Source organism: Electrophorus electricus, chromosome 1 (genome assembly GCF_013358815.1).
Source record: "Electrophorus electricus isolate fEleEle1 chromosome 1, fEleEle1.pri, whole genome shotgun sequence".
Taxonomy (NCBI): Eukaryota; Metazoa; Chordata; class Actinopteri; order Gymnotiformes; family Gymnotidae; genus Electrophorus; species Electrophorus electricus.
The window spans coordinates 13453304-13468179 of record NC_049535.1 but is presented as its reverse complement, the minus strand read 5'-3'; the positions used below and the strand labels follow the sequence as shown (position 1 = coordinate 13468179).

The 14876-nt window shown below is 38.0% G+C and overlaps 1 protein-coding gene across 11 annotated transcripts in view; it reads left to right on the top strand.

The window, feature by feature from the left end:
• The first annotated feature begins 6996 nt into the window (after positions 1–6996).
• abcc4 (ATP-binding cassette, sub-family C (CFTR/MRP), member 4) overlaps positions 6997–14876 on the top strand; it is a 31968-nt gene continuing 24088 nt past the window's right edge. For all 11 annotated transcript variants that reach the window (XR_003410891.2, XR_003410894.2, XR_003410893.2 and 8 more), the window contains exons 1-5: positions 6997–7208; positions 8160–8270; positions 9373–9493; positions 9749–9973; positions 10268–10357. Coding sequence is in view for 7 of the 11 variants with exons in the window: in XM_027013662.2 (XP_026869463.2) it covers positions 7135–7208; positions 8160–8270; positions 9373–9493; positions 9749–9973; positions 10268–10357 (621 nt within the window). In the remaining 4 variants the exon portion in view is untranslated. The remainder of the gene's footprint in view (positions 7209–8159; positions 8271–9372; positions 9494–9748; positions 9974–10267; positions 10358–14876) is intronic.

The window sequence follows — 14876 nt, the reverse complement described above, 5'->3', positions numbered from 1 at the left end:
TAGCTTCACCCACTGTCTTCGAAATCTGTCATAAACATCATACGTGTGACTTAGATGGTGGACAACAACTCAAGAAGTTGAACTGTTGGTGATGCAAAATGAAAAAAAGATGTCTTTTTGTTTTTGGCTACAATAATTAAATGCACAATGGGACCCCATGCACAAATAGCTCGAAGATCCCCCCCCCCCCCCCAAAAAAAAATTGACAAGATTTGTCAACTTTAAAAGGGCACATTGGAAAAGACCATCAGCTTACTATACCTATAGTGCTCGTTTCACGCCTGAACATTACAAGTATGGGATGTGGAAAGCCGATGTGGGGTTTCATAAATTAAATGAATGCTAAGCTTACACTAATAGAGAATAATGCACAGAATGAAATAGGACTAATGCTTGAATTAATAAAATAATTACTGTATGTCTGACATGAAACCAGACATAAAAGGAAATGCCCTAGACATTCATATGTGTGATTGCGCAAGAAGACATGTGTATGAGACGGTCAAACAGAGGTGACGGCTGAGATGGAAAAACACAAAAGCAGAAGTGGTGCAAGGCGAGAAAAACTATAAGTTGCAAAGTTATGCTTTAGATCTCACTGGCACTGCGTTGTGAAGTGACATCTCCAGAGCTCTGCATTAATAAAAGACCACGGTAACGCACTGGTTCCTGTCTCTTCTTTCCTGCATCAACGGACACGACACCGGGCTCACACTTTATTTTAAGAATGCTGCTTTTCCAACAATATGTAAAGAAACTACATGTAAAGAAACGGAAGAGAGTTGTTCAATAACCTCAGAGTGCATGGAATTACTTTGGCCATTTTAGTTCACATTAGCTAACATTAGATCGCTAGGTTAGTAGATAACGGACCGATTTGTTAAGTGGCTCAAGCCATACTACCCTACAAGTACATGTAGTTGCAGAGAGATTTATAGAGTATTCTATGAATGCAAATTACACGTAGATCGCTTTAACAACAATGATAACTGGACATTTGCGTTTAGCTAGAAAGCTACTGTAATAATAGCTCAGTGCGAAGTTTCTAATGTTCATTATTTAGCTAGCTAGCTAGGTATCCCATAATGATCCAGCATCTTTTCAAAGACCAGTGGTTAACACTTTGTCAGTTGAAGTTTTTTCAATGTACGGAGTTAGCACTAAAAAATTCACTGAAGTCAGCCACGGCTAGACACATATTACACCACTAAAGTAAATGCATTAGCTGTCTTAGCTAAGACATTGATTGTTAGCAAAATGGATTCTTCTCACTCGGATGGCATGTATATGTGAGGTGGGAAAACCAATCGGGACGAAGGGCGTCTAAATAACAGGACTGTTATGGAAACTCAGAGTGGTCAGACTTTCCATAGACTGTCAGCACCTGGCGCGGCGATGGAGATTTGGTAAGGTATTGTTTAGGGGTCGACCCCGGTGGGGCTCTTGAAGCAGGGCAGGGGCTACTTGTTTTGGGGAGGAAGACAGTTCCTCCTCAGACCACCAGAAGTCCTCCTACCCTGAATTCTATCTTATTCACACATGACCACTGCATCCATCCAGAATTCCTTCTCTAATCAGCCATCCTTCTTAAACCTTTTTCGTTCAACACATCCATGCACAATATTGACTATTAGTCTGTGTGTGCATCCCAAGCCAAATCATCTTACATGGACGTTTCATAGTGATCTAACAACTTTAGCTAATTTGCACTAGTTGTCGAAATCGAAAGCAAGTAGGTAGATAATTTAGATAACGCTAGCTACTAGCAAGTTCCAAATAACTAGTTAGCTAGCATGGCTAACTAAATAGTATGATGACCTAGCTCATGTACACGGAAGTTCACTTCATTTGCCTGCTTGTGTCCCGTTCAGATAAATAACCTGTGTTGTCATATAAATCTACAATATAAGCACTTTGTTAGTACATTTTTTTTCATGTAAATATTTAATAGCAAACTCCAAGTAACTAGCTAGCTATCAACTAACTAAATAGTATGACAACCCAATTTAAATACACTGGTTAATTTTATTTTGTTGCCTATATCCCATTCAGAGAATATATAAATCTACGATATAAACTATCTTTGTGAGGTAAATTTCTACATCAACAAGACATAACTCAGAAACTAAACAGTTCGATTGTTTAGATATCCAGTGTCTAGCTAGCTAAATCACTTTCTCCACCACTCAATTGGAAATGATCATTTGACAAAACTAGGTAATATGTTAATCAGTTTTGTTTGAGAACTGAAATATTCTGTGATGCATACTCAAACATATGGTTTGATACCCAAATGCTTGTTTCATTCTAGATCCAAATCATGGGGTTGGAAATGGGTGTGTATTACAACATCGGCATTTTTCACTTTAACCAGTGTCACATTCCATCTAAATAGACATGAGAGAACAATTTTAAAAATCTTTAATAAATGCATTCTATGCCACCTTTAATTAAGCAAAGGCAGCCTGTTTGAGCTAAACTAGCACAGCTCACTCCAAAAGTATTATTGGAGTCAATGAGGGAAGAATGTGATTAGTGAATATTTACTTCTGTCATCTTTTATTGTCTTTCGTCTTGTTACATTTCACATTATATTAAACAATAAATATATGAAATGGGAAAGACCACTATGAAATGGGAACATGTGATACAAGTAGGACTAAGTGTCAGCTCGGGAGATGGGAGGATAGAGCTTATGTAACACTAGAGTTTTTGTCAGGTTTTCTCAGACTGCTTTTTTCCAGATGCTCAGAACAACAAGACCTGCATGCTATTGTACTTAAGCCAAAGCTTAATGTGTCCTTCCTCTCGTTTATATATACATTTTGATGGGAGAGCTTCACTTTAAAAGTGTATATGAATGTTTTGCAGTTTCAAATTTGTGTGCACACAGTCAGTAAAAGGGGATCAAACAATCCTTCCTGTCTTCAACGCCCCTTGAATATCCTGTTATTGGGTTTACTCCTTGCACTGTAGCTTACACTATTCAGCACAGAATAGAATACACTGCAGACAAAGAATAGCTTTGGCACTGTACCAAGAATAACTGATTTTCAGATCATACATTTAAACATTGCCTGTAATATCCCAAAAGGAACTGAAGAATTCCAGGAACAAGCAGGCAATGGGCTATATGACTGCACAGTATGTTAATAAGAACTCAAATCTTTCTACAAGGATACTGAAAAACAAATCTGTTATCCTTTGAGGACAGTTTTTTTTCACAAGCTAATTCCTGTTTGAATTGCGTAGTTTCCACAGCTCCTATGTAGAAAAAAAATAAAAATGCACACAACAGCATCCAGGTCTCAGGAGGGTATTGTGTTTAGCATGCACTGTGTTTTTCTTCAGTGCAAATGATGTCCACTAATTGCTCTACCTGGTGGAGTACCACTGAGTATTAATGAACATCAAAGTGAATGCTGTCATGGAGACCTTGTAGTGTCTCTTAATGGGTGTTGCTCTGAGAACATGTATTCTACTCACTCTGCTCTTCTCACTAATTAATATCTATGGAAAATCAGTGATGCCTTTCATCACAATCATCACATCGTCAGTATAATGATGGGCAAAAATGACTGCAATGTATGTTGTCATTCTATATCACAGGGACATTAGCATTTATGTTTTCAAAATTCAAACACCATAAAAGTACATTTTGATAATTAGAATCCACCATTGCAAATGTATTAGCACGTTTATCACATTTAATGAAAAAAAAAACAAAAAAAACCACTTCACTAGCTGCTAAAAATGATTGACTCATTGTACACTGTAATATTTGTGTTATACTCTACTGTGCACCTATGCCAGAGAAAGATTTACGTCATACTAGCCTCAGTAAAGAGTCAGAAAAGATGGTTCACAATGAAAGTTTATCTGCCTGTGGAAAAGCATTCATGACTAATCTGAGAGGCTGTAGTATCTCTCACTGAGGCCTTTTATATTACCACACATCAGGAGTGTGTATGTTTTAGATATTGCTAATATATAATAAGCAATATATTTTCTATATATTGATAATACTATAAATATATAATACATATTGTTAAAGTTAAAATTAATGAGTGATTATAAGATGTTGCAATGCAATTTTATATTTTATATTCAGGAGTATAGATAGCATTGTACTGTAAAACCTTGATAGACATGATAGAGGCATGTGCCAATTACATATAACTGAAAGGTTGTCTGGCTCTAAATATTAAACAGTCTTGTGAACCTTGTACTAGTTAAAGACTAATCCACCATGTTAAGCCAATCTCAAGATTTCCACAGACCTGACATGGCAATGGTCCAAGTTTTCACCGGGCTATGATTACATAAGGAGAGTGCAATAGCTTGCTGGTGCTTTGCTCAAAAGCAGGGTTCAGACAGTCTAGGAGACTGACAGAGACCATATCGCTGTGAAAGAAAGGGTGGTGTGACACAGACCGTCATTCAGGAAGGTAAAATTAGTGCCCTGGTTGCTATGCCAAAGAGTTGGCTCTTTGCTCTAGTGGATGGGGCATGTATTTTGTAAAATGTGTAATGGTATGGGGAATGTTTTCTTTGCACATTTTGGGTTTCCTAATACTAATTGAGCAGTACAGTCAGAGTACTGCTCCTAATGTACCGGGGTGTACACACAATTAAAAAGCCATTAGCATCCCATCCCTTTGTTTGGCAGGCAGTTGTAGGGGTAGAACTGTGCATATGATTTTTATTTATTTATTTTAAATGCCCACACCTTTTTCCTGTCCAGTTGCTCCTTTCCCTCGGTCACTGTTTTTACCTGTATTTTATCACAGTCTCTCTCTGTTCTCCTCACTCCTGTTTGCAGCTTATTTTGAGTGCTCTCTCACTTCTGTTATGAGTTAATTTTTTGTGTACCTTACATACAGTGGTGTGGGAAAGTGTTTGCCCCCTTCCTGATATTTTTTTTGCATGTTTATCACACTTAAATGTTTCAGATCAAACAAATTTAAAATATTAGACAAAAAGATAAGTAAACAAAATGCAGTTTTAAAAATTAAGGTTTATTATTAAGGGGGAAAAAAAAATCCAAACCTACATGGCCCTGTGTGAAAAAGTGATTGCCCCCAAAACCTAATAACTGGTTGGGCCATCCTTAGCAGCAACAACTGCAATCAAGTGTTTGCAATAACTAGCAACGAGTCTTTTACAGCGCTGTGTGGGAATTTTGTCCCACTCATCTTTGCAGAATTGTTCTAATTCTGCCACATTGGAGGGTTTTCAAGCATGAACCACCTTTTTAAGGTCTTGCCACAGCATCTCAATCAGATTCAGGTCAGGACTTTGACTAGGCCACTCCAAAGTCTTCATTTGGTTTTTCTTAAGACAATCAGGTGGACTTGCTGGTGTGTTTTGGATCATTGTCCTGCTGCAGAACCCAAGTGCGCTTCATCTTGAGGTCACAAAGCAATGGCTAGACATTCTCCTTCAGGATTTTTTGGTAGACAACAGAATTCATGGTTCCATTTACCACAGCAAGTCTTCCAGATCCTGAAGCAGCAAAACAGCCCCAGACCATCACACTACCACCACCATATTTTACTGTTGGTATGATGTCCCGTTACATCTGGCGTAACACAGCATTTTAGAAAAGGAACATGCACCTTCCAAAAAGTTTAACTTTTGTCTCGTCAGTCCACAGAGTATTTTCTCCAAAAGTCTTGGGGATCATCAAGATGTTTTCTGGCAAAACTGAGACAAGCCTTTATGTTCTTTTTTGCTCAGCAGTAGTTTTTGTTTTGGAACTCTGCCATGCAGGCCAAAAAAACATTTTTCGTCTACTTCATTTTGTCAGGCAGGTCCTATTTAAGTGATTTTTTAAAAATTGAGAACAGGTGTGGCAGTAATTAGGCCTAGGTGTAGCTAGAGAAACTGAACTCAGCTTTCCAAAGATGTTATAAACCACAGTTAATTTATGCTTTAATGGGGAGCAATCACTTTTCAACAACATGTAGGTTTAAAAACATCATTTAAAAACTGAATTTTGTGTTTACTTGTGTTATCTTTGTCTAATATTTAAATTTGTTTGATGATCTGAAACATTTAAGTCTGACAAACATGCAAAAAAAAAAAGATATCAGGAAGGGGGCAAACACTTTTCCACACCACTGTACATTTTAATAAGTTATACATGATCGTGTGAAAATTCCTGAGAAATGTCAAATCTGATTGTTTTCACATCATCAGTTTGGGCTAGCTAGATATTAAAAGCTTGCTCAAATATTTGGAAAGATGTCATTGGTAGTAATTGTAAGGAATTTGCATGGTGTTATATATATGTGTGCTATAGTTCTCAATAATCCAGGTTAAAACAGAATTGTGGCTTACACATTGACGTTTTACAGCCATGATTATAGTGGTGCATGGAAACATTTTACTGGGGCAAGTGTCTCTTTAAATTTGGTCTAGTGACACGCCTTTTGCTGACGTTGCAGTTGAATGTGCGAGTTGTTAAATCAAGGCTTTTTAGAAGTTGTTTTAAACACCCTGAAAAAGGTGGGTGCTTGCCACAAAGTTAATAAGAAACAGATGGCGGTCATAAGGCTTACAGATCTCACAGAAGAAGACAGGACACAATATGCCGAGACTAACTAAATCATTAAGACTGAACATCTGAGGCTGGTTGGTAATACTGCAGTTAGTCACTTTCTCACTTTTCTTTATTGGTGTGTTTATTTGTAGAAGTACTTGTGAATGTTTCTTTACCCAGGATGGTTCAATACTCGAATAAAAATGAACTAAAACTACCAAATGTCGTTTATTTCTCTCAATTCTTCATCGATTTAAAAAGTTGGACATTTGCAACTTGAACGCATTTTACATTTCATCACCCCGAAACCGCTCAGTCTGTTAGTAACACTTTGGGCAAAGAAAACCAATACAATGAAAACGTTTTTTTTTTTTTTTTTCCTGAGCCAGTGACTGAGCACTTATGGGTAAACTGGGCGGTCTCCTTAACCTAAAGCCACTTCGTCGCTACGTTACAGCGGCATAAGCAATCTGCCAATACTAGTCACTGAAATTTACGTGCTTAATATAACAGTTGGCAAAGTATCCGTTCTCAAGTAAACGTCTTTAGGGACTCATGTTCGTGGCTAGCTGATACTCAGGAAACTCGATATGGAGCCTATACGCAAGGATGCAAAAATTAATCCAGCCGCTTCGGCTAATATTTTATCGCAGATACTCTTCTGGTGAGTACTAGTGGGCTACTACGATGACAGACGTAAACACTAAATGCTGCAATACTAGGAAGTAATATATTCCTGTTTGTTGAAGAAAACACCGTATGCAATTTCCCGTAGAGGACTCGGAAAAATAACTTTAAAAGTCTTAGAAGAGAGAGAGCTAGATAATAGGCTATCTAAACAGATAGGTAACTTGCTAGTTCAGGAGTTGGCCAAATTAGTTTCATTGGCAGGCAACGTCGTAGGTTCTAGCTAATGCTTATATTTTAACTGACAGCGTAGCTTTTCGTCCAAACACGACTTTAAAAAACAATTAGGTATAGGCGATGGTCATAGCACTCTTGATTAATTTTAGTTTAGGAATTACGCAGCTAGCTAAACTTAAGCAATTCGACAAATGTGTAAGGTCCGTCATGTCACAGCATGCCTACGTTACCTTATTCAGGAGACAACAGAAAAGTAGAATGCCTCAGTATTATTGAACCCTATAAACTACCACAACAGAATAGTCAGTAGCACGAATGAGAAAGATGTGTTTATTGAAACTTTATATAATTCAAACACGCTAGTCGCTTCACTTTTCCTGTCCAAAACACAAAGCTAGTCTAAACTGATTTTGTTTATAGCTTTTCTCATACATTTGAGTTTGTAGTGGTGGACATTTGCATTAGTTGCCTATTGTTCATCAATAGATTATTATTTATTTTTAAGATGAAAAATTGAATATCTTACCCGAGCACGACCGTTAACTACCTTTTACTGTTGCTATCAAAAGGTTTCTTCGGTACACCATAGATGCTGACCTAATTTCACCTTATGTTGCACTAATGATAAGAACCACAGGTCATTTTTATGGCAGATATTTTGTTTTCTTTGTTTTTGTTTGTTTCAAATAAAGTGTATGGTCTCACAGCCTTATGCTACGCTCTCCTCTAATTTCTCATTTCTTTTGGTCAGCTGGTTGAATCCACTGTTCCGCATTGGATACAAACGAAGAATTGAGGAGGATGACATGTTCAAAGTGCTTCCTGAGGATGAGTCTAAGAGACTTGGAGAGGAACTTCAGAGGTGAATGAAGCAGTATATACTCACTATAACAAACTTAATTACATCACATCATCCAGGCTGTAAACAGTGTATCCATTTGTTCTGCATTGTGTGCTAATATTGTTTGTTACAGACCTAATGGATAAATATAAAGGGTTTAAAGTATAAGATTTTTTAGTTTTTAGGATATTTGTTATTTTTTTACTCAAATCAAAAGCCTTAGTAAAATTTCCAGAGTCTAAGGTGTTCATCTATAAACCATTTTACCAAGTTTGTTAAAAAGCACTTTCCCCTCTTCTAGTAGGCCTACACTCTTGCTGGTTCAGTTGTGACATGTAAATTATTGGAGCCAAAGACTTAGAATTACAGAAATGCATCAGGAATGGTTTGCAGTTACTTGTTTGAAATGTTCCCCTTAAAGAAATCTATCAAACATAGAGTAAGCACAGATGAATCCCAAATTGAAAGTTAGTTCCAGAATGGTGGTTAGTCTTTCCAAATCTATAAACATAGTATCAGTGATTTGCATCAGACTACACAGAGATGTGTGTATACTCTGAGGTTATATTATAGATTTACAGTTAAGTGTCTCAATCTAAAATTGCAAATATTATTATTAACTTTTTCCCCATAAGACAAATGTAACAAATCTAGTGTTTTTATAGAATTTTGTTTAATGTCTCTCATTTATGGTGAAATGATCATAAAATTGACCAGATCGTAATTTAGGATATGTGTTCCTTTTCATTTATTGCAGTTGGCCGAGGATTTTATCCATAGCAACTTACAATTGTGACTGAGTGCAGTTCGCACAATTGAGGATTAAGGGCCTTGCTCAGGGGCCCAACCATGGCATCTTGGCGATGGTGGAGCTTGAACCGGCAATTTTCTTATTAGTCTAGTACCTTAACCGCTGAGCTACTACTGCCTCCTTCATGGAAAGCTAAATACATTATTTAGAAAGCTACATTGGAATTGGCCTTTATACAGAGAGGTGACACTTGACATGTGCTGGGCAAAATGATCATGCTTTGCTTGCTAATAATACCTACTTAAAAGTCTGTCTGTCTCTCTCTCTCTCTCTCGCTCTCTCTCTATTACACTCACTCACACACACACACAGCTTTTGGGACCATGAAGTGCAGATTGCAAACAAAGAACTCAAAACTCCTAAACTCACCAAAGCTATCGTCAAGTGCTACTGGAAGTCATATGCCATTTTGGGCATTTTCACCCTTATTGAGGTACCCTTATTTTGGTCTGTTGCAAAATGTTGCTCTTTTACCTTGTATCAGTCCTATAAAACAAATACCATTATTGTACTCTGGCCACCCATCTGGACTTAGCTTGATTGAAACTTAAGAAACAAATAAGTGCTCTACAAAAAGCTAATAACCATGAATGTAAACTAAAAGTGAAGATCATTAGCAAATACTGCAAATCATAGGACTAATGTTCTAAAATACTTTCTCCATTCTCCTCTGTCTCCTTCTTCACAGGAGGTAATTAAGTTGGTGCAGCCAGTATTTCTGGGCAAGCTGATTCAGTACTTTGAGAGCTATGACCCTAATGACATGGGTGCACTGTATGAGGCATATGGGTATGCTGCAGGTGTCTCCATCTCCTCTCTGGGTCTGGCCTTATTACACCACCTCTACTTCTACCATGTCCAGAGGGCTGGCATGAAGATCCGTATTGCCATGTGCCATATGATCTATAAGAAGGTTTGGGTCTACTAAATACCTTCCTGTGTCAGTCATTATGTTATGTTTAGTTCTGGTTTTGATGGAGGAATCAAAACTGGGTGTTTTCCTTAATGTCACAAATCTATGAATAAACAAGAGCTCTTAGTCATTGGATATTATTGGAGCACTGGACCATGAACCATTGACTTAATCATTAAGTCCTTTGGTTTTCTAAAAGTTATTGTATATCAGATTATTCTTGTCCTTACCTTCCTCGTTTATATTTAACATTTACTGTTTTGAAACCTAATAAATGTTTTTTTTTTGCCCCAGGCTTTGAGCCTTAGCAGCGTCGCTATGGTACACACCACCACTGGACAGATTGTCAACCTGTTGTCTAATGACGTCAACAGATTTGATGAGGTATGTGATTTTTCCAGGATTTGTCATTCTATCTATTCTTGCTCCTATGTTTCTCAGTACACAATCTGCTAAAGTTTATAGTTAAATTCAGATGAACTTTTATAGCACCTATAACATATAGGACCAAGACTTGAAGGCACTCTTTCTTGGTGGCCCATCTTATAAACAGTTTGTGTTGTACTAAATTATATATACAACATGAGTCCAGTTCATTGTAGGTCTTGGCTTCCTCAGTGAGTTTAGGGTGAATGAGCTGTTTCTTTGTCCATTGGTGAAGATGGAGTGGAAGGATATAACGGCGTCAATTACACCTACTGGCATCACTGTCCAGCAGGTGTAATCAAGTGAACTGTTTGCATCATTTCACCAGTAACATACAGATAAAATAGAAAGATGTAGTTACAACTATAAAAGCATTTTTGGTAGGTGTGGTTGGTTATAGAATTCACTGAGTTCTCACATACTGTGGAGCCATTCCATTTACAGCTATATAGGTTAACAATAATATTTTCAGTTCAAAATTGAATTGCTAGCCAGTTCTTAGCTCACAGGACTAGTATGATGAAACTATCTGGCTCTGTTATGCCACCTTTCTCCGGATCCCTACAACTCCCAGCATTCCACTACTCAGAGGAATACCCAACCAATCATAGACAATTCTTCAAGCTCCTCATCACCAGACCATTAAGTTCAGCCTATTTCTTCTGTCAGTTTTAACCTGCCAGTTCCCAGTTCTCTTTGTGAAGTATTGCCACTCTATTCCATAGTGAATACTGAGTGTTCTTTCCTATTGTCCATATTTGAGACCGACTCTCTTCTTTGTACCCACCTTGATCTGGACTGTTCTTTGACTCTGGTTTTGATGCTGCCTGGTTCTGTTCATCTCAAAGTGCAGGTTCTGACACTTAGCTGCTTTTGACTACTGCTTTGTATTGTTCTCTACAAAATAAAACTGCTACCCTTTTTATCCACAAGAGTCTGGCTTTGTCTGAAACAGTACAGAATTCTTCACCACCTAAGCAGATGGCAGATCCAGAGGCTTTGATGAAAGCTGTCTTCACTTAAGAATATTTTCTTGGACTTCATCTCCCAACAACAATCCATGGCCACATCTACTTAGCAGGATCTTTCCTCTGCTTTAGCTTCTCCTCCTGTCGGTAATTACCCAGTTTTTCCTGTTAAGAAACCAGACCAGACAGCTCCCCATATAAATCTAGAGGGTTTTTGCTGTAGTGTTCCATGTATTTTACGAGCAGTCAAACTTGTTCCGACTAAGCTAAGATAGCTTTCATTACCTCTTGACTTACAGACAAGGCCTTTGATTGGGCAACTGCGGTAAGGAATAACTTGCAGAGTATGAGAATACACGAGAATAAGAGCTTGTGGTGAGATTCTACCTAAACTCCGCCAGGTTAATCTGTTTGTGGATATGCCTAAATTCTATAATATAGCTGCCAGGAGCTATTGGAATGAGGCGACCCTGCTTGTGACTTTTCAAAATGTACTCAACATGGAGGTTCTGCATAAATTAGTCTGCAGGGTTGATCTCAACTTTGATCAAGTCATTGCTCTGGCAACTCATCTTGACAACTTTCTCCATGAATGTAAACCTCGCAATACATGCGGTATTTGTTCCACCAACTGTGCTACGAGAGGCAGATTGAAACCCCATCAGGAAACTCACAGTGCCTATGCAGTGTGACTCTTCCCACCTCACTTCTGTGGAGAGAAGATGATGCATGCAGGAGGGCCTTTAATGTGGAGCTACAGGACAGGTTCTCTGAGAGTTCCATGTCAGACCACACAGTTTCTTAGCACAGAGCCCTGGAAAGCATATGGAATACTTTCCACAGCCTTGATTGATCTGGGAGCAGAGAGAAATTTCATATACATCCATTTGATCAAGGAATCCCTGTGGTACCATTTCAACATAATCTTCACCTAGCTGTTCCCGATGGAGTCCCAGTAGGGGCTGGCTCTGTGACCCATTGCAGCAAACCTGTAAGACTCAATACCAGCACCCTTCGTTTTGAAATCTTCTCATTTCTGGTAATATAATCTTCTGCTTTCCCTGTTATTCTAACCCTGCCATGGTTGGACCAGCAGGACACACTCATATCATGGCCCAGAAAGGATTGTTCACTTGTTTCTTCACAGTCCCAAGAACTGTTTACTGCTCTGTACTGTGCTGTACCATCATAGAAGGTCCAGCAGGTGACAGACCTATTATATTCCTAGTGAATACCAGTACACCTTCTGCTGTCTTTAGCAAGGAGGGACCCAACTGCCTCCTCACCACCCTTATGACTGTGCTAAAGAGCTGTTAAAAGGGGCCACTTTACCTAAGGCATGCGTCTACCCACTTACTCAGGAGGAGGAGGAGAGGGCTATGGAGTCCTACATCGATGATATTCTCATGTACTAACCTGATTTAGATACCCATGTACAAAAAGTCCGTTCTGTGCTTAATCTCAAAGTGCATGTTCTTTACCTTGTCTGTTTTTTGATTACCGCTTTTGGTTGTCCTCTTCAAAATAAAACAACTGCCCTTCTTATCCACAACCGCCTGACTTTGAAATGTTACAGGCTCTTGTAAGGACTCGGGCTGGCTGCATTCTCTACAAAATATATTTAGTGACTTGTTAGAACATTATCATAGAAGTCAATTATTATAATCCAGTCTTGATGAACTGAAAGAATAGACCAAATTCTATGAATCTGATCAGGAATGTATATGCCTCAGTTTAATATTACATCTCAAATGTGAGCTCAGTCAATAATAGCACTTGTTTTTTTTTTTAATACAACACTTGGGTATAACTGAAACGGCATCAAAATTTAGTAAAATATTCAACAATTCGTCTTTGGTTCTGAGGAAATTGTCTTGTCCATCTTCTGAGAAATCAGGAGGAGAGTTTAATTGCCATCAAGTTTTTTGCCTTTGCATAATCCTCAATTTTGTTAAATGTAGCAGATTAGCAGGTGCATATTGCGGAGTATCATTCATGTGACAATCGAAGCTAATGTCATTCTTATGAATAATTGTGACTAACCCTTGTAGGACATCTTATTTTGCTTTTGTAAGCTCAGAGCATTCATTATATACAAGGATAAAATGATAGCCATCTGTCAACTCTGTAGTATATTGGTAGCCAGTGTAAGGAATGTGGGTTATATGCTCTCTTTTGCTCCTAACAGGACTTCCAAAAAAGACAAACAGCTTCAGGCAAATTACAACTGCTAGAGTTCTCACTAGGAGCAGAAGAAGAGTGCATATCACCCCCCATTCACCCCCATCCACAAAAGCATGGATGAGTGTCTCCAGATCTAGTCTAATCAAAAAATCTCTGATCTTGTTGGTATTCTTAAGATAAAATGCAGACTTAGCAAATGACTTTGTGAATGCTAAATCTGAGGTCAGAATCTATTAGTACACCTATATTACAAGCTAGCTTTTTAGAGTTTAGGATATTTGAGTCCACGTAGGCAGCTAGTATGTGCCTTTCATTGCTTTTACCAAATATAAATATCTCTGTTTTATCTTTGTTCAGTTGCAGAAAGTTTTGGCCCATCCAGTTAGTGATGTGCTCAAGGCTCTTGCAGAGAGACTTGCAGGCACCATAGATGCCTGGGGGAAAGGCTAAGTAAATCTGAGTGTCATCTGCATAGCAATGGTATGATGGCTCAGAGTCTTGTATGATTTGGGCAAATGGAAGCATGTACAAGTTAAATAGGAGTGGCCCAAGAATCAAACCCTAAGGGACATAGGAATCTTATGGTCTACTATATCAAAGATCAAGCAGTAATGGAACTTACAGCTTCCCTGAATTGGTATTCAAACAATGTCATTAATTACCTTGGTTAGAGAAATCTCAGTACTGTGAGTAGGTTAAAATCCTGGCTGAAATTTGTATACCCAGCTGTTTGTGGATAGGAAATTAGTAAATTGCTTGAAAACAATTTTTTCAATGATTTCCCCAATAAATAGTAGATTTCTGATAGGTCTGTAATTACTTAAACTTCCAATCTTTCTTTTTTTAACAGAGGCTTCACCACTGTGGTTTTTAGTGTGTTAGGAAAAACACCTGATAAGAGTGGGCTGTTTTATCTGAAGTATGTCATCTGCTATGAGTGAAACACATTCTTATGAAGGTAGTAGGTAAGGTGTCAAAGCTACATGTATATGATTTAAGGTCCCTCACTGTGTCAATTAAAATTTCATTGTTAATAGCACTAATTTGGGAGATCATGATGGTTTAACATGGTGATTGCAAGGGTCATTGGTGGATAGAAACACTAATGGCTGGTCTGATATTGAGAATTTAAGAATTAAAAAAGGATGCAAATTCATTACATCATACAGTTGATATTAATTCAGGGGACATTTGTTTGCAAATTTGTTATTTTATCAACTACTGCAAAGTAGTAATTTGCTGCTGTTAATGTTATTCTTGATGATGCTAAAGAAAAAAGTTTGTCTTGCTTTGAATATAATTATAAACATGCAGTGAATCTGTAG